This window comes from Peromyscus maniculatus, chromosome 2 (genome assembly GCF_049852395.1).
Source record: "Peromyscus maniculatus bairdii isolate BWxNUB_F1_BW_parent chromosome 2, HU_Pman_BW_mat_3.1, whole genome shotgun sequence".
NCBI classification, from domain to species: Eukaryota; Metazoa; Chordata; class Mammalia; order Rodentia; family Cricetidae; genus Peromyscus; species Peromyscus maniculatus.
In genome coordinates, this window is record NC_134853.1 from 140,463,892 (window position 1) to 140,484,650 (window position 20,759).

Here is a 20,759-nt window from a genome sequence, read left to right on the forward strand (position 1 = left end):
CATTACAATTTTTATAAATAGCTGATCCAAATAAAACAATTATAAATTTTTATAATGTATCAACATAAATGGTAAAATTCTATCACCAATCTGCTAATGAGATAGATGCGCCGAGGCAAATCACAGTTTATAAAAGGAAGAGCACACTTGGGGATGCACGGAGGGGCTCAGCATTTAAGCGCACTTGTTGCTCTTGGGGAGGACCCACGTTTGATTTCTAGTGCCCACACGCTGACTCGCAACTCCCTGTAACTCTAGCTCTAGGGTATCCCATGGCTCTCTTGCATTACTAGAAGGTCCCCAGCCTGCTGAATTAGCACCATACCTGTCTGTGCCAGGCAAATGACTTACCAGCAAGCCACAGTCGCCAGGCTCAGAGACATTCTCAACTATAATCACTCCACATTCTCCACCACCCACCGAGTAGATGCTGGGCCCTCCTGAAGAGGGAATCAGATCTCGGCAGGGTAAATTCAATATAGTTCTCTATTTTATTGATACACCACTGCACACACGAGGGAAGCAGTGCTTTTCTGGAAAAGACTGGAGTCCATCACATTTCGGACGTGGAAGTAAACCCTGATGTGGGTAAGGGACTCTGGCAGTCGGAGCAGCTGCAGTAGGGCTCCGAGGAGCAGTCCCGCTTCATGGCAGGCTTCTGGGCCACGATCATGCCCTCCAGGTCTCTCACTTTGTTTTCCACCATCTGAAGCTTTTTCAAAATCTTCTCTTGCAGACCCAACGACAGGAAGATATTATTGTCTTGAATCGGGCGACCACTTCCTTCTGGGTTGGCTAGCAAAGCCTGAAAAAAATCTGAGCCTTTCTTGTAAAGTTGGTAGAGTGTGATCACAAACACCACTATTTTCTAAAATGAAACAAGACAAGTGTTACTTGGTTGTGTGAATGAAAAGTCACAGGCAGCTACACACCCAAAATAGAACAGAAATCTTCTAGTAACAATTCCTCATTCCTAAGCTAAGCTTTCCCTTTAACAAAACATTTCACACCTACTTTTTTTTAAAAAGATTTATTTTATTATGTATACAGTGTTCTGCCTGCATGTCTGCCTGCAGGCCAGAAGAGGGTACCAGATCTTACTACAGATGGTTGGGAGCCACCCTGTGGTTAGTGGGAATCAAACTCAGGTCCTCTGGATCTGTGCTCTCAACCTCTGAGCCATCTCCCCAGCCCCTTCACACCTACTTTTAAACTTTTAAAAGACATTTTAAAGTCATATTTTATTTTATGTGTATGAGTACTTTGCTTGCATGTATATAGATATACCACTTACATGCAGGTTTCCTCCATGGCCTCTGCATCAGCTCCTGCCTGCAGGTTCCTGTCCTGCATGAGTTCCTGTCCTGACTTTCTTCCATGATGAATAGTGATGTGGAAGCATAAGCCAAATAAACCCTTTCCTCCCAGGTTGCTTTGGTCATGGTGTTTCATCACAGCTAACAGTCCCCCAAACTAAGACATTGGTAACAGAAAAATTGCTTTAACATGTTAGAATAGATTCCTGGTAGGATAAAAACAAACCCATAAATTTCTTTCCTTATAACAATTAACACTGCTTATTGAATACACATGGATTAAACTTGCTACACACTCTATCTCCTTTAAAAGTCACCACAACCCTATAAGGCATTTCTACTAAGCCCATTTTACAGACAAGGGAAATGGGACAGAGGTCCAATGAGTGATCTCAGTTCACAGAGCAGATAGTTCACAAAAATGTACACCAAGCAGCCTGACTCCTGAGCCCACACAGCTACTTATTCTGGTGTATTGCTCCTTTTTGTGTGTGCACTTTCCCCCATTTTTTTCTTTTTCTTTTCTTTTAGAGTTAGGGTCTCATGTATCCCACGCTGACCCTCCAACTTGCTATTAAATTTCTAATCACCCACCCCACCTTCCAAACAATAGAATTACAGTCATGCATCGCCACATCTGATTTCTGTTTTTGTGATTTTGCCTCAAGTGCCCAAGAGTCTGAAAGCTCATCTCTCTGATTTCACGAAATTAGAAAGTGTGTGATCTTATTTTACACTCTGGTATTAGGTAACTGAAATGTGTTTATGTGAGTGTGCACACACACAATCTTGTATTGATGACTTATGTTATTTGTTGGATTCTATTATATAACCTTTTGAATAAGAACTAAATTTGAAATCCTGAAAATTGGGTTCTAATACCAGCTCTCCCAGCTCTAACAAAACCCTATGAACTTGGACAGGAACTAAGTTACCCCACTTCCAAAGTGGCCATGATAATCCCTGGCCTGCCTATTATGCAGTGCTTTCTGAACTTAAACTTGAATGTGCATTCAACCATGGTTCCTAAATGGAAAAGCTATAAAATGATCCAGTAATAGCTTCTCTGTATACTTATCAAACAGACCTTTAAGAAAGCTCTCATCCTCACGACTGTCTATAATTCACACACCTGAGAGGTCGAATGAGAGAGCTAAGGGTCCAGTGTTAGCTTTCACTATCTAGCGAATCTGAGGTCAGCCTAAGCTCCAGGGGTCCTTCTTAACAAAACAAAACAAAAGCCCTCTTTAAATTTATCTACTTAAATTTCCATTGAGTCTTTGTTCACCTCACTTTCTTCACTTCTCATGTGAAAATATGGAGTTATTAAGATTTCCCAAAACACTGAGAACCATGCTATAAATGAGTTATTTTATTATTATTAATTATTATGGTTTTTCGAGACAGGGTTTCTCTGTGTAGCCTGTCTATCCTGGAACTCACTCTATAGAAGTCAGAGATCCACCTGCTGGAATTAAAGGCATGTGCCCCTACTGCCTGGTGAGCTATTATTGTTACTGAAGGTTAGACAAAATTACACAAATTCCCAATGTTCCTTATAATCCCAGCCTGTTAAATTTCTATTCCACCAAAAAGGCCCTGTATGTTTCTGGGGCTTAGCACTGTGATGATTGAACTCATAATTCCCTATCAGTTAAAGAGAAAAGGCAGAAAAAATCCATGGCAATACAAAGAAGACACACACACACACACACACACACACACACACACACACACACACACACGAGAGCCTAGTTGTCCCACAGTGTTTATCCTTTGAACATGGTAGGCTCTCAGAGACAAGTGATCAATTAAGTTTGGACTCAGATGACTTTCTCAAGTGATGAACTTGTCCAAATCTATTTTATAATAGAGACAAGCCACATACCATTATGAGAAAGTGTTTTTATGCTCACAACCTAGTTGGTAGAGGTTTTCAAGGACAGCATACTTTCAACCAGCTCGAGAGGCAGAGACAATGACTAACCTCCCTCCTTCCCTGATCCTTTACATGGACTTACAAAACTGAGTAACGGCAATATGAAAGTCAGTCAGTACTGACTTTTTAGTTGGAAATGGTGGTGTGTGTCAGACCTCAGGGTGAGAGCTTGGAGTGAGGATTAATGAAGCAGGAGGACCACAGATTGAAGCCAGCCTTCTTCCACAGTGAGTTTAAGGCCGGCCTAAACTACCACCTGTCTTAGAACTACAAAAACAAAACAAAACAAAAAACAAACAAACAAACAAACAAAAAAACTCGCCCCCCTCCCCAAAAGACTTAAATTTCTCTATACGAATACAACCTGTATTGATCGAACGCTTCGTTTCCATAAGGCAAATAATCCAATTGCCAACAAAGCCAAAAAGAAAATCCCTAGGATGACTTGCACAGCTGGCGCGAGATTATCTAGTATCCCCAAATTTGTTGGCGGAGGGACACTAGTCTCTCCCACAAAAGTTGCTTGTAACCAATTCCATATCGAGCTGCGAGCAACAGCATTTAAGAGGTTGTCCCAGGAAGAAGTTGCCGTTGGAGATGTTGGCATTTTTTAAAACGGCAGCTGTAGGAACTACATGTGCAGAGGCTTCAGGAATCTAGACATGAATTAGGGAAAGCGCTCAGGGAGCGCAGGTGTTCTGGAACCATTGTGAGCTGTGCTTTGTGATGTCACCACTCCGAAGGCTCAGCTTCTTTCCACTCACCAATGACCCTTCTTACTCAAGAGCAAGCAGGCGCTGGCCTGTGTTTTCAGTTCATTCCTACTGTTAGCTCCGGTCTTTAGCTAGTGTTGGTTCTGACACAGAACACCCTGGGTCTGCCTCATCTGATAAAGCAGCCAGGATCACTCAAAATGGGGACAGTTGGGGCAAGGAGTACAGCTCGGTTGTTAGTGTTCTTGCCTACTACACACAAAGCCCAAGGTTTGACCCCAAGCACTACAGAAACAGGCCATGGTAGCTGTCCTCATTTGGTTTCTATTGCTGTGATAAAGAACATGAGCAAAAGCAAGTGGAGGTGGGAAGGGCTATTTCATCCAGCAGATTAATCATCGAGGGGAGTCAGGGCAGGAACTTAAGGAACCGAAGTGGTGGCCATGAAGGCATGCTGCTTATTAGCTTGCTTCTCGTGACTTGCTTGATCAGCCTGATTTTTTATTTATTTTTAACGTGGATGGGTGTTTTGCCTGCATGTATGTCAGTGCACCATGTGCCCGCATAGGCCAAAAGAGGGCACTGGGTCCCCTGGGACTGGAGTTACAGACGTGTAAGCCACCGTGTAGGTACTGGGAATCCAATCCAAGTCCTTTAAAGAAGTAGCCAGTGTTCTTAATGGCCACATCAGTACTTCTTAGATAGTTCCCATAGAGAACATTTTCAATACTTCCACACAGGGTAGCAGTTACTTTTTTTCTGAACAAGAAAGCCCAAGTACATTAAGGCTGAGAGAAATTTGAAGGCGATAACATTTAGAAAGGGCTTTTTTGTTTGTTTGTTTGTTTGTTTGTTTTTGTTTTTGAGAAAGACAAAGTTTCTCTGTGTAACAGGTCTGTATGTCTTGGAACTCACTTTGTAGATTGCAGGCCAGCTTGGTCTACAGTCTAAGCTCCAGAACAGCCAAGGCTACACAGAGAACCCCTGTCTTGAAAAACAAACAAAACAAAAAAATCTTCCTCCATGGAACTGTTACATTTTGATATTGTTCACAATTTTTTTCATTTATAATATCATTTGAATAGGTACTTTCATGCTTGCATAGAAAAATAAAATTGTTTTGCACTGCAGGGTTTTCTATGATTATTTCTCAGGTACTTCTAAATATTCTGTTACCTAGTAAAAAGGTATTCTTTAGCTCATAACCAAAATTGTCCTAAAATTTAAAGATACTGGATCTTAAAAGCCTTAAGTTTAAATCTTTAAAAGTTAAAGACCACTGTCAACTGCATGAGTTTTGTTTGTTTCCTAGTTTTATGCCTTCCCTTGGTCTGATAAAAGATCAGACTGTGGCAAGAGAGGAAGTTAAAGGAGGCTCACGAGAGCCTGTCCTTTTTTATTTTTTTTTTTTAATTTTTTTTTTTGGTTTTTCGAGACAGGGTTTCTCTGTGTAGCTTTGCGCCTTTCCTGGAACTCACTTGGTAGCCCAGGCTGGCCTTGAACTCACAGAGATCCGCCTGGCTCTGCCAGGGATTAAAGTGCTGGTATTAAAGGCGTGCGCCACCACTGCCCGGCCGAGCCTGTCCTTTATTAAAGACAAATTTTACACAGTATTCTAAACTTCTGATGCATAATTAGTAATGAATGGACATCTGAAAATATGGCTGTCTGTGTCTTGGAATTCTCTGCTGTCAGGTATGCAAAGACCTGCACTTAAAGTGCACTACACGCCTGCACCATGTCTCTCTCTAACTAGTCAGCTACACAGCACAGCCCCAGGATGGCATGGGGCCCTGGAAACTCCAGTGAAATACCATTGTATCATATCAGAAACTTAACTTTGTCAAATAGCTCTTTATCCATTTCCTTTCTAGGTTCCATTACAACTAAAAAAAAAAATGATAATGGTCCTGTGGTGGCTTGAACGTAATTGGCCCCCATAACCTCACAGGGAGTGGCACCAGTGGGGGTGTGGTCTGGTTGGAGGAGGCGTGTCAGCGTGGAGGTGGGCTTTGGGGTGTCCTATATGCTCAATACCACTGAGTGGCTCCGTTCACTTCCTGTTGCCTGCAAGGCGTAGGAATCTGAGCTACTTCTCCAGCACCATATCTGCCTGCAAACCACCATGTCCCACCATGATGACAATAGACTGAAGCTCTGAACTATAAGTGAGCCACCCCCAGTAAATGTTTTCCTTTATAAGAGTTGCCATGGTCATGGTGTCTCTTCACAGAAACAGAAACCCTAAGGCAGGTCTTACTTATGCTAGCAAATGATTTGAGAAAATTTAATATTAATCATGTTACTAAAATCCCTAACTATCCACAGGGTCAAGCTATTGTGGAATGACATCACCAGATACTTAATTGGCAAATTAAAAAATAAATAAGTAAATAAAAGGGGGGCATTTACAACCACCTAAATCCTCTCGTACTATTTAGCTATGCTAACTTTAAATTATTTTTTTCATTTTAAAGGATAATGCTTTTTCTGCTCCCCAAAAGCATTTGCCCTAAAGGAGACACACCTAAAGTCTATGCTAAATAAAAAGAAAGAGACAGGCATTCTAACACTGGGGCGAGGTTATGCTTATGTCTTTTCAGAAAATAAACAAAGTCCCAGATGGCTCCTGATTTGATGCATCCGCCCAGGACATCCAGAGAGCACAGGACAATGAAACATCTGAAGGCAGAAGACAAATCCACCAAGAGGTGATGTCCTAAGAGGAAGAGTAAACTGAGAAGTTGGGGAGACATCAGAACTTTAACTTAACAAGCTGAGACTTTGGGGAAATAACAAGGACTGGCCCCAAAGTGATACTGCTATGGTAATGACCGTAGTGCGGGTTAACTCTTGTCAATGCAGAATCCAAATGCCTTTTGTCAGGGGCAGTAAAAGACGCACCTATGACAGGAGACAGTGTGACATTGTTTTGCCATGTTAAGGACCGTTCATAAAGCTTTATGTGGAATAGGCCATATTACACCCATTTGGTTCACAGCAAAAATATTAGCAGGAATTAATCAAGAGATGTTGAACTGAGCATGGCGTTCCCCTTTCCCCAGTGGTTTGTTAGCTTTTATTATAATTTGCTTATGCTTGCCTGTGTTAATTAGAATGGCTATAGAAGCAATGCATTCAACTCAGGCCTCTATTACAGACACTATTTTTTCTTAAAAAATTAGAAGGGAGGAGATGTTGGGGGCATGAAGGTCCTTGTACTCACAGAGAAACATTAAGAAAAACCAGAAATGTTAAACACACAGGGACCTCTTCTCAATGGAGGACATAAGATACCCATTTTCCTGCGCAGAAGGCTGGGAGTGGATTTTGTTAACAACTTGGTGACCTTTTTGCTATCTGTAGAGGCAGACCTCACCCGCCTTTTACTATAGAGACAGATATTACCCTGTTTTCCCAGAATGGGTTTTTCCAGACTCTCCTCTCCCTAGAACATTACCCATCCTTAGGGCAGATGTCCCAGGTACTTGATAGCCTGCTGACCTCTCTGTTATAGGTCACAGACTACACCAGATTCTAAGCCTTTTAGCTACAGAACCCACAGTCATGGGGTAGTCACTCCTTGAGCTCTATTGTGCACCTAGAATTGGACTGAGTGTTGCCTGGATACCTTTCCCCAAACTGTACTGTCTTTTAAATCTGCTGGCAGGGCACCGCCCGACAGTGGTTGACGAAGTCAATCTGCACAGGGTTTTCATTCTTATCTCTTCTCGAGGTTCTCCTCCCTGTTTGACACCTGCAGGGACCCCTCCAGGCTTTCTTGATAAGTACAGAAAATAGTTAGAATTTTGTAGAATTCCTTTCTTTTGGGGGTTTCCTTTAGAAAGCTTTTTATTAGCACATATTAATTATTCATGATAATGGGCTTACTTCCTGTCACTGTTTCAAAGTCTGAACACATATTTGTGCCTCATTTGCTCATGTGTTTACAGAAAGGGACTCCACCTCCTTCACAAGATTTGCATTAAGAACAAATAAAAGTTCTCTACAGTACATGCTGTACTGTAACCCACACAACATTACTAGATCGGCAATTTCCTGCCTGGTACCTATCTAATCAGCAAGTTCCCCCAAAGAGTGACATGAGCTAAGATAGTTCACATGCAAATAGAATAAACTGTGTGGCCAGATTAGACAGACAGAGTACTTGCTTGGGCAGCACACACACTAAAGTGATCAGGATAGCACATAGCCCCATCCGAGGATGACAGGAGAGTTTGTGAAGTATTCCATATTTTGAAAAACAAGACAAGCAAGAATGCAAGAATCCAAAAGTTTGCAACAAGAGGAACAGAAGCACAATAAAGAAGGGTCAGTTTAGCCGGGTAGTGGTGGTACACACCTTTGATCCCAGCCCCTGGAGGTAAAGGCAGGTGGATCTCTTGAGTTCGAAGCCAGTTTTGTCCATAGAGAGAATTTCAGGACAGTCAGGGCTAAACAGAGAAATCCTGTCTGTAGCCAGAAGTTTCTCCGGTCCTGCCTGGCCCCACAGTCAGGACAAATCTCTCCCACACGAATCCTGCAGTCACTTGGTCCCAAGTAAACATACAGAGGCTCATATTATTTACAAACTGTATGGCCTATGGGTCAGGCTTCTTGTTAGCTAGTTCTTATAAGTTAACTCCATTTCTATTAATCTATATGTTGCCAGGTGGCCATGGTGTTACCAGTCTGCTGGCATCTTGTTGCTCCTTGGGCAGCGGGTTGGGGTCTCTCTGAACTCCGTCCTTCTCTCTGTATCTCTGCTTGGATTTTCCACCTGGCTGTAAGCTTTCTTGACAGAGGCCAAAACAGCTTTATTATTTATTTATTTATTTATTTATTTATTTATTTATTTATTTATTTATTTATTTTTAATTAATTGCTTACTTTAATTAATTTGGCCATGATGATTTGGGTCGGTGGTCTTTCTCATCCCATCTTTAGGATTAACAGAACCTCCTGTCTCTGCTGCATGCAGCTCCACTGTTACAGATGTGCAGCTCTGCTGTTACAGATGTGCAGCTCTGCTGTTACAGATGTGCACTTCTGTGCCTGGCTTTACATGATCCAAACCTGATCCTTATGCTTATGCATTAAGCACTCTCCTCGTTGATCCATATCTTCCCCCCTTTTTCATATTTATTTATTTATTCATTTATTTATTTATTTTTCTATTATCAGCTTAATACAGTACAAATTCTTTTTTTTGGGGGGGGGGGTTCGAGACAGGGTTTCTCTGTGTAGTTTTGGTTCCTGTCCTGGATCTCGCTCTGTAGCCCAGGCTGGCCTCGAACTCACAGAGATCTGCCTGACTCTGCCTCCCAAGTGCTGGGATTAAAGGCGTGCGCCACCACCGCCCGGCCTACAAATTCTTATCCTAATAGTGAAATGTTTCACTGAGGCTTGCCCAGTGGTTGAGTAAAACCAAAACTTATTATAAGCCACAGTCATCCTGGGGTCCCTAGGTACATCCTAGGTACAGCTTTATTTATTATGCAATGGGAGCCACACATATTCACAGCATACAGAAAGACATCCCATAGCACCTGTCTCAAAAACAAACAAACAAACAAACAAACAAAAAAGAGGGTCAGCTGAGGGCTGAAGAGATGTACATGCAGGCTTGTAACCATTTGTAACTCCCATTTCAAAGGATCTGATTTCCTATTCTGGCCCTCATGGGCACTGCACACACACACAGTGCACAGACACACCCGAAAGTAAAACACACACACACACACACACACACACACACACACACACACACACACACAATTAAAATTAAAATTAAAAATATTTGCTATTTTTACCCAAATAAAGTTAACATTAAAAGTGAAAGGTTATGACAAATATTATTGGTAAAAGATATTGTCTGACATACAGGTAGAGGCCCAGACATGGTAGGCGCTCTGATTTATCCATTCTAGTTGACAGAGGCAGAGAGCAGGAACAGAGAGGCCTGGTGGCTGAGGAAGAAAGAAAATACTGTCTCTGCAGCAGGGTGGGAGGGGAGGGTAAGGTTCTTGAATTGCCAAGGGCACATGAGGGTCGATGCTGCTGCTGCAGATGGATTCTATTTCAGAGTAAAATGACTGAAGGATTTGTAACAGGCCCTCAGAGCTCAGCACAACTGACTCCATGATGGACGTACCAGTTAGTCTGTGAAATTCAGCAGATAGACTGCATCACCACCTGTCAGAACTAAAACAAAGGCCTAATCCATCAAAGTGCATAGTTCTGGGAAAATCTCTAAACATACTAACCTTCCTTTTTAACTTCTGTAGTTCTGCTTCAGGCTAACTGTTCTTGTTAACCGAAGTAGGTCAACTCAGGACATGGTTTTTGTGCTAAAAAGCTCACCCTGAGGGGGCTAGAGAGATGGCTCAGTGGTTAAGAGTGCTGGCTGCTCTTACAGAGGACCTGGGTTCAATTCTCAGCACCCATGTGGCAGCTCACAACTGTCTGTAACTCCAGTTCCAGAAGACCTGATACCCTCACACAGACATACATGTAAGCACACAAAAAGAAATAAATTTAAAAAAAAAAATAAAGCTCATCTTGAGAAAGGCTTGGGGCTACACCGGCATCCCAAACACCGTGTGTAGTCACCGGCTGACTAATAACAACTTTCTATTGGCTCAAACCCACGTCAGCGCAGTTTCCTCTGGTGGATACCCCACAAGAGGAGGTAAAAAGACTGATGTGTTAACTCACTGTCTACAAGTGACTGACCACGGAATCCATTCTAGTGAGGAGTAAACCGGATAAGACCTGAGATGTGACTGTAACAGGGCAAGCACAGGCCTGAAAGCATTAAAGAATGGCATCTGGGGGCTGGGGAGATGGCTGAGCAGGTACTGGCCCTCGCTGCGCAGGTCTGGTGACCTGACTTTGATTCCCATAACCACATAAATGAAGAAGAAGGAGGAGGAGGAGGAGGAGGAGGAGGAGGAGGAGGAGGAGGAGGAGGAGGAGGAGAAGAAAGAAGAAGAAGAAGAAGAAGAAGAAGAAGAAGAAGAAGAAGAAGAAGAAGAAGAAGAAGAAGAAGAAGAAGAAGAAGAAGAAGCTGGGCATGGTTGCACTCAGGAGGTGGAGGCAAGCAGATCTCTAAGTTGGAGGCCAGTTTGGTCTACAGAGTGACTTCTAGGACAACAGTAACTACACAGAGAAACCCTTTCTTGAATAAAAATTAAAAAAAAGGTGGGCAGGGCAGGGGTGAGCTGGCAAAGTTGTCTTTTGGCCTCCACATATGCTGTGGCTCATGTGTTCCTTCACAATCATCGTCATTGTCGACGTCGTCATCAACGTCATTTTTTTTGTTTTTGTTTTTGTTTTTGTTTTTTTTGTAAAAGAATCATGCCAGCACACCCATAACCTCAGCACTTGGGAGGATGAGACAGGAAAGCACAGCCCACACTACACATCAAGGCTATCTCAAGGCAAAGGATTTCCAGATTCCTTGCTGCCTCAGTTTCTCATTGTGGTTCCTAGCAATAGGCTAATGGAGAACTAAGCAAAGATGTCTGAACATAATCAGGTAGCAGAAGATGGGAATGATGAGCCCATTAAATGCCATAAGATGATGAGACAGGTTTGGGGTTTTGTTTGTTTTTTGGTTTTTCGAGACAGGTTTCCTCTGTGTAACAGCCCTGGATGTCCTGGAACTCACATTGTAGACCAGGCTGGCCTCAAACTCACAGAAATCTGCTTGCCTCTGCCTACTGAGTACTGGGATTAAAGGCATGTGCCACCACAGCCCGACTTTGGTTTTTAAACAAGGTATCATTACGTAGCTCTTGCTGACCTGAAACCTACTATGTAAACTAGACTGGCCTTAAACTTAGAGATCCTTGGACTTCTGCCTCCCGAGTGATGGGATTAAAGGAATGTGCCATCACACCTAGCTATGACAGGACAGGTCTTCTGTCTATGGTTACAGTCAGTTTCCAGGGGAATGTGGCCTGCGCTACAGGAATCGAGTGCCTCGGTGTCAGAGGCTGTCAAGCTGGCAGTTCTGTGTGCCCCTGATGCTCACTGGGGAACTCAGTCTATATTGTCATCTGCCTTGAAGACACCAAGGAAAATGGAGGAGAGAAATGCTTCTTTGAAGTTAAAGTGGATAGAGCAGCCCAGAAACACCTGATTTCAGGGCATTGAGATGCCATGGACAAGCGAACAGAATCTTGTTTTTGGTACTCTTGGAGTTCTCATGGTGCAGGTCAAGAAAGATCTTAAAACAAATCCATCAAAGGGATTTGACATTATTTAGCTTATGGACTATGAAGCCCACGAGGAAGTAATGTTCTAGTGACGTGTGATGGATGTACAATGGTGTGACGGCAAACTTCCAAACTCCAAGCAAAGCCCAGACAAGCCTTTGTAGGGCACATATATTTGTCAGGTGTTGTATAGCAGACACCACTGTGGAAGGGCTCAGTACCGTCAGCACAGAGATGTGGTGGATGCCTTCATTCTCAAATCATCCAGGGCCTTTGTCACATCTGCAGGTGATAGGGCCACGTAGTCCCTGTGGAGAGGACTTGATAAAGAAAGGAATCCGTGAGCCTACATGCAACCTGAGCCTCAACCCAACAGCAGTAAACAGAAGGAAGTGGAAGATCTGGTGGTAACTCAGGTGGCTTCGGGGATCAGGGTGGGTTTGGTAGGAGTTGAGGGGGTGGAGTTGGCTTGGGAAATAACTGGGGTGGTGATATGGGGTGAAGGGATGAACTTTGGAACCCTCAGCATCAATACAGCAGTGATGGGCTTTGTTGGGTGTAGGATGGGTGTGTTGGCCAGTTGAGAAGCAGTCAGGCTCATCAGGTAATAACCAAAACCAGGGCAGCATGCAGAGGGAGCCAAATCAACCTTTGGTTCTGTAAATAGCTCCTAGAGTGGTGCTAAATCTGGTGCCTGTCTTGGTTAGGGGCTGGCATCAAATGCAGGGTCAGACAGTGGCTTTGTCTCTGAGGAGGCTTTGGCTCAAATGCAGTCTCTCTATCTTCTGACTGCAGAATGTCAGCAGTGACTGCTGTGGGATGTCTTTCTCTATGCTATGAATATGTGTTGCTCCTATTGTCTAATAAATAAAGCTGCACTGGCCTACGGCAGAGTAGAATAGAGCCCTGTGGGAAAATCCAAGAGAGATAGTGAGAGGAGAAAGGCAGAGTGAGGAGTAACCTGTAATGGGACACAGGTAAAGCCATGGAACACATGGCAATACATAGATTAACAGAAATGGGTTGGATTAAGCTATAAAGCTAGTTAATAATGAACCTGAGCCATAGGCCATACAGTTTGTAATTAATATAAACCTCTGTGTGTTTACTTGGGACTGAGCACCATTCATAGAATGGTGAGAATTCAAATTTTTCTAAATTCACAGAAAGCTCTTTGTAAAATCATATGTAGTAATTTTAAAAAATTTGTTTGTTTAGTGTGGAGTATACTCAGTAGTACTTTTTGACTTTTTTCTTTGGGAAAAGAGGAAGAGATCAAGGAATCTTGTGTTGTTACATAAAGGGTCAAAATACTGAGTGGCTGAAAGTAAGCTGCTGTGTGTCTGGTTGGTAAACCAACACACTACCATCTGCCTTAGGCTTCTAAGAAATATTCTACCCTTGGACTTGTGACTCCCCTGCATGCCCAACGTGGAAAGCATGGATTAGAACTGTGTTATTTTATTTTAATTTGAATCCCACCCTATGGATTTTTTTCCCTTTAGTAAAATCTCCTTTTGGGAGATCATGGTGTCATTGCATTTGGTTCCTGTGGTTGTTTTTCTTCACAGACTTCAAGGACAGCAGAGCTGTGCATACTGTGCCATGGGAACACTCCTGTGTGTTTTCTCACCTAAGAATTTATCACTATGGGTGCTCCATTTTCACCTGCTCCTCTGTATTTCATGGAGTTGTGTCTACCCTATGACACCAAGGCTGTGATACGGAACCAGAGGACAGTTTATTGAAACCCTGCGTGGGATTGATGGTGCTGTCCAGGCATGAACGGCTTATATGAGTGAGAAAAGGAGAGTGTGGCAGAAACATGATGTCACTGGATCCTACAGCTTTCCTGAGAGTATGTAAACAGCAATGATAGGAAATAACTTAAAATCAAAGGACAACCACCTCTGTTGGAACCTTGCTCTTGGAAAACCTACTTCAGTTGAATGTGTTATATGAAATGGTATTTGTACGCCCCCCCCCACTCCACCCCGGGGCAAATGCTTTGGATGCTGTATGCTGTGTGTCCTGTGACTGATCTGAAAGTGTGGGAGTGTAAACTGAAGCTGATGGGCTGAGAACCTGGGTGAGTCTTGTGGTGTGACAATGAATTGGAAGCAGGGTTCACCAGCATGCTCAGGTGTCTCCAAGTTGTCAGGTGTCACACATGCTTTAGCTACCCACAAGAATGCTGCTTGCTGGGGATGTGCCCTTCCTGTGCTTGAATGCTTTGTGTACGAGTTGTCACTGTTAGAAATTCTTAAATAAAGCCGATTTAAATAAAAAGCAAAAAGCAAAGAACTCATCCCACACAGGTAGGTGAGGGTGATTATTAAGAGTGACATTTATGGGAACACACCTTTCAATGGTGAAGGTTTGATTATTGCTATGAGGCATTTCAGCTCCTCGGTGCCAGCCTCCCAGTCACTAACCAGACTGCTGTCATCTTCCACCTTCCATTGTAGGACTGATGCAAGCAACACATGCTTTTTGAGCCTTCAAAGAAAATCCTCACCCAGACATGGAGCACAGCCAGTCATAGTACTTGCCCCTATTACTTACCCAACCTTCCCCTCTTTCCCATTTATTTTTTCCAAACTGAGTCCACATCACTGATAAAGCTGCTGCATCACACAGAAAGCCTTGGCATGTATTCGGATTGTCCTCTCTCTGCCTGGCTAACCTCTGACTCAGGTTTGTCTCAACAGCGCCTTCACATTGAAACACATTTTAGTTCCCACACCATTTTTTAAAAATAATTTATTTTGCGGTGGCGGCAGATGCCTTTAATCCCAGCACTCAGGAGCAGAGGCAGTCAGATCTCTGAGTTCGAGGCCAGTCTGGGCTACAGAGTGAGTTCCAGGAAAGATGCCAAAGCTACACAGAGAAACCCTGTCTTGAAAAAAAAATTATGTACATGGGTGTTTTGCTTGCATGTATGTCTGCATAAGGATGCCAGATCCCCTGGAACTGGAGTTATAGACAGTTGTGAGTTGCATGTGGGTGCTGGGGATTGAACCTGGGTCCATCTGGAAAAGCAGCCGGTGTTCTTAACCACTGAGCCATCTCTCCAGGCCTCCCATATCATTTCTTGTGCAACTTTCCCTTCCATCTATGTTGTTCTGTCTCATATGAGTCTATCAGGCTCACTAGCAGGATGCTAGAAAATAAAAACATCCCATTCAACACCATCTTACCCAGAGGCTGACTGAGCATATATATACACACAGTAAATACTTGGCATTTTAAATTTTAGGAAACTTTCTCAGATCTATGATTTTTTTTCTTCTAGACTGAATCTGATTTTGGTTTGCTTGTTTGAGACAAGGTCATTACACAGCCCTGGCCTGGACTGAAAATTGCTATGTAAACCAGGCTGGCCTCTGCCTCTCAAGTGCTGGGATTGATGGAGTGTGCTACTGTGACTGGCTCAGACTAAATCTGACAAATATGTCTTGCTTTTAGATAGTGCTGAGGATTGAACCCAAGGCTTTGAGCTTGCTTGGCAAGTACTCTACCACTGAGCTATATCCTCAGCTCCATTTAAAGGTTTTAAACTCTTCTACTTATCCTGCTTAGTTAATTTGAAGGGGTTTCAGACCTCCAAATACAATGTGTCATTCTTGAGGTTTAGACTAGGCAGGATGAGTAGAGTAGGCTCGACTTTCTAGGACAGCTATATATACAGGGTATAGAGCAGTAGTGTGCCAAGAGCACCATAGTCCATGGAGAGGTGTGAACCGAAGAGGAGCAACTGCTCTGACAGAGTGCAGGAGGGAGAGTTGTGGGCCATCCTGAGCTATGTAATGAGATCCTGTCTCCAAATACCGAACAGAAAAAGAAAAAATAGCAGGAAATCAACAAATGGAATTGTGTCAGAGTGAAGCAATAGAATGGGAAAAAAACTTCACCAGCTATTCATCCAATAGGGGAATAAATAACTGGCATATATAAAGAACTTTAAAAATCTACACAGCTTCAGTCCTGCTCTCGTGCCTAGCTCCTTCCTTGCCTGATTTCTCTCTACCTTTATCTGCTGTCCCCTCTAAGTTCTATCTTAATTCTCTCTTCTTAGTTCTGCCCCATCTTAGTCTTTCTCATCTCATTCTTACCCATCTGGCTCTTCCTCATCTCCCATCTCATTCTTCTAGTTCTCCATCTAGTTCTCCAGTCAAAATCCTCAAAAATCTCTCTAAGTCTCTGAGGTTTACAGTTATATACCCATGCAATAGCAGTGCTCTAGCTAGAGCAAGGTTTGAATTCTTACAGGGTCATAAAGGCAGACAAGAGTTTTCCCCAGGCAGTGACCATCAGGCTTTCTTTTACAACCCAAAAGGGGAATGATAAAGGAGGTCAACTAAGAGCTAAAAATCGGTTAATATCAGAAAAAGGGAATTTATGTGCTCAAACCACATTCCTAGAGGTGGTTAGATAAATGTTAGGAGTCTATAATGTTAGTATAAATACCACTAAGGCTATATAAGAAAGGAGAGTCTGAGCTTAATTTACCTTAATTCAGGAGATCATTTGGCCTTGGATGCTTGATAGGTATTTCAGATAAAATATACTGTTATGAGTTCTTGGAAGTGTACGTAGCATACATGGAAATCACTGCAGGAATCGGCTAATATATATATATGTATATACAAAAGCTAAAATATCATGAAGATTTCTTAAGCCAAGGCTTAAGGCAAAAGTCCTTGACTTTTCCAAGTAGTAGCTTTTGTGATAGTAGCTGAATTCCAATTACATTTTCCTGCGACTTGTAGCAGCCTTTAATCCCAGCACCTGGGAGGCAGTGGCAGGTAGATCTCTGTGAGTTCCAGGCTACACAAAGAAACCCTGTCTTGAACACCCCTCCCCAAAGAACTCAAAATACTAAACATCAAAGATGATTCAACCAATAAAATGGCAACTGAATTTAACAATTCTCAAAAGTACAAGACCAGTAATTACATGAAAAAAATCTAGTATTTTGGGGCTGGAGAGATGGCTCAGAGGTTAAGAATACTGACTGCTCTTCCAGAGGTCCTGAGTTCAATTCCCAACAACCACATGGTGGCTCACAACCATCTGTCACGAGATCTGGTGCCCTCTTCTGGCCTACAGGCATACATGCAGATAGAACACTGTATACATAATATATGAATCTTTTTTTTTTTTAAAAAAATCCAGTATTCTTAGCCACTGGGAAAATGCAAATCAAAACTACATGGAGATTCCATCTCACCGAAGTCAGAAAGGCAATGATCAAAAATGAAAAGCAACAACAACAAAAAACAAGTGCTGGAGAAGAGGCTGGGTAAGATAAACCCTTATATATTGCTGGTGGGCATGTAAGTTAGTTCAGCCACTATGGAAATCTGTGTTTTGATTTCTCAAAATTAAACAAACAAAACTAAGAATAGCCACAAAGAGTGGCACATGTTTTCTTGTTAGCTTTCACCTTTAATCTCAGCAACCAAAAGGCAGAGTCATGGGATCTCTCTGAGTTCCAGGCCAGGCTGGTCTAGGAATTTCAGACCAGCTAGAGCTAGTCTCAAAAGAAACCAAGACCCAGGCATGTCTGTATGTTATGTAATTCCAGACTAGGGATTTTAAGTTTTGAGGACAGCTGGGCTACATAGTTAAAATCCATCTCAAAACCCTAAAGCCATGAAAGGTGAGGAGCTATTGGCACTTGATGGCTACAAGGGGAGGCTCTTTTTCCTTTGGGGATATAGTTACTAGTAGGGTGTTTATGCTCCAGAGGATGGTCCCATACTCATCTGCATAAGGGTAGTACTAACTGGACTCTATAGGATATAGGGGGAAAAAAGAGGACATGAAAACAGGAAGGAGGATTTGAGGGAAGCTAGAGAAGGGAGTAGGGGGGTGGTTACAAAATACATAATATACCTGTACTAAATTCCCAAAGAACAAATTAAAAATATTATATACATAAATTGTAGGATGACTCAGCTCTAACAAACCTGAGGGCCAACCAGCCCAAACCAGTAAAGAGAGCCAGCCTGGTAATGAGATACTTCCTAAGAGCCAACATAGGTCTGCCTAAGGGCCTTAGCAACAGTAGCTATGATTCGAGATGACCTGGACCAATGAGAGGCAGCCACGTCACACCAGCAGATGCATTCATCAGACCTTCCCCTGAGGTGGAGTGATGGGTTTATAAGGCTTGCTTCTTTCTGAATAAACTTAGCTTGTTTCAACATCCTCCCAGAGTCTGTATCAGTGACTCTGTGCCTACTTGCCCCCTTGGGGACAGCACAGGACTCTGCCACAATAAACAAAACAGGCAAAAACAAACAACTGACTACCAAAGGCTCCGGTTTAGCACTCATGGCTGTGAATCAAACTCAACATATACTAGGGATCTCTGTTCGCCCTTGTTTACTGTAACACTATTCACAACAGCCAAACTATGGAATCAATCATGGACAAATGGATAATGGACACGTGGCATATACACACAATGGTGTAAACTATTGGTGTCCCAAATCATCCATTTGGGACAGTAGTATCAGGACATAATATCATGAATGTAATAAATCAATACAATTAATGTAATTAATAAATATCATAGTGATTAAATGAATACTGCAAATGTAATAAATACCAATGTAATTAATGAGTGTAATTAATATCATGAATGTAATTAATATCTTGAATGTAATTCATGCCACTGAATTGTGAACTTAAAAATGGTTACAACTCAAATATTATGTTCATTTAAAAAAATAAGATGGAATGTAATCACTATACATTAAAAATAATTAGAAAAAAAATTGATGCTTGTTCCACAGCAGGCAGTGCTGTTTGGGGAGGTTGTGGAACCTAGCTAGTAAAAGTAGGTCACTAGTAGCTGGTCTTTAAAGGTTGTATCCCCACGTCTGGTTCCAGCCCTATGCTCTTCCAGCCATGATATCCTGCTAAAATGCTGGAGGCCAAGTAACCATGAACTGAACTCTCTGAAACTGTGAATCAAAAGAAATAATATTGCTCTTAATTTGTTTTCATCAGAAATCACAGTAACATTCAAGTAAGGTGAAAAAGTACCTTGGCCTAAGTACTGCCATTTTGCCTTCAGACTTCATTTTACCTACAGGGTGAAATAAAGTTCAGATTCCCAAACACTTGAAGGAGCTGAGAACTTTCCAATGGCTGATCAACCTCCTCAAGCCATAGAAATAGTCACTATACATCTTTAGTTCTCTAGAAACATTATGGCTGTTCCTAACAACAGAAAAAAAAAAAAGATAATGATTGGTTGAACTGAAAGGCTTGCATTGTCTGTCACTTGACAATGATTGAACACACACAGTCAGTCCCTAATCTTTGATTCTCAGTTGGTGAAAATTGGAACTGTAACTTGGCAAATATGTTTGTGGTTTTGTGCTTATAAGCCCTGCTTCTGCCCATGTTCAGGGTTACCAGGAGAAATAAGGCTCCCAAGTCCTTGTTCTTCAGCCCTGATGGATCAGTGACCCTGCTTATGTGGTGATTTATTAAAATCTTTGGAACACCCGCCCTCCCAATCACCCATTTGTAGAATGGTGCATCGAGCTGAGTTGGAGATTATCATGTAATGTGAAATATGCCAGACTCAGATTGATAAATACATTTCCTTGGGTATATAGAATCTATATTTTAAAAGGCTTTAGCTTGGCTGAGTGTGGTAGCACATGCCTTTAATCTTAGCCCTTAGGAGGCAGAGGGCAAATGATTCTTGAGTTCCAGGGCAGCCTGGTCTACACAGCAAGTTCCTGGCCAGCTAGGGCTGCACAGTGAGACCTTGTCAAAAAGGAAGGGGTTAAAAAAAAAAGGCACCAGTTGTAAACTAGACGTCTGTAATTCTAGTATACTTAGGATGTGGGAGAAGATAGGAATTCAAAGTCATTCTCAACTAAAGGAGTTAGGGAGTTAGAGGCCAGGGTACGAGAAACCATTAAAAAAAAAATCAGAACACTAGCTAGGCATGGTGACACATGACTGTAATCCTGGTGCTTGGTAGGATAAGGCTGGAGGGTGTCAATCAAATTCAAGGCCAACTTGGGCTTCATATCGAGACCATTTTAAAACAAACAAACAACAAACAAAAGAATAAAACACGCCCACTGTTTTCTAATATACACAAATAAAAGCTGGGATTACAGGTGCACCAAGGTTGAGATCCACAGAAGTTCTTATACTCAGATCACAGGCCTCCCAAGATGATTACCCATCCAGAGGTTCCTCCCAAGATGAACACCTCATTGAGGAAGCTGATGCCCACAGTTGAAGTCTCCAAGGTACCAGCAGGGGCCTCCCCTTGTAAACTGTCCCACTGACACAGAAAGTGACACTACTACTGTATTTGTAAAGCACACAACACAAAGCCAGGCACAACGGGTATACCTATACTTACAGCTTCAGGAAGGCTGAGGCTAGCTTGCGCTACAACAGAGCTAGTCTCAAAACTAAAAGCCCGTATGAACAGCCTCATCTGAGAATTTGTATCTACTGGAATCTACACCAAGAAAGGACTTGGGCTTGTGGGCAGTGCTTTTAGACTGCATAAGAGTTGCCC

At 42.5% G+C, this 20,759-nt stretch overlaps 1 protein-coding gene and 1 pseudogene across 1 annotated transcript; one reads left to right on the forward strand and one right to left on the reverse strand.

Moving 5' to 3' along the window:
- Positions 1 to 468: 468 nt before the first annotated feature.
- On the reverse strand, positions 469 to 3,944 carry Tmco2 (transmembrane and coiled-coil domains 2). The gene is made up of 2 exons (XM_006995783.4): positions 3,620 to 3,944; positions 469 to 868 (listed from the first exon to the last, which is right to left on the reverse strand). Exons 1-2 carry the CDS (start codon positions 3,860 to 3,862, stop codon positions 554 to 556), a joined length of 558 nt encoding a protein of 185 aa, XP_006995845.1. The 5' UTR covers positions 3,863 to 3,944; the 3' UTR covers positions 469 to 553.
- An 8,185-nt stretch (positions 3,945 to 12,129) lies between these two features.
- On the forward strand, positions 12,130 to 15,662 carry LOC121827506 (TAR DNA-binding protein 43 pseudogene; annotated as a pseudogene).
- The last annotated feature ends 5,097 nt before the right edge of the window (positions 15,663 to 20,759 follow it).

What these genes read in the sequence shown, in the direction of transcription:
- Tmco2 (XM_006995783.4), bottom strand. Translation starts at nt 3,862, where the DNA reads ATGCCAACATCTCCAACGGCAACTTCTTCCTGGGACAACCTCTTAAAT. An exon ending in GAAGCGTTCGATCAATACAG is followed by an intron (nt 869 to 3,619) that starts GTTGTATTCGTA and finishes GTTTCATTTTAG; the next exon opens with AAAATAGTGGTGTTTGTGAT.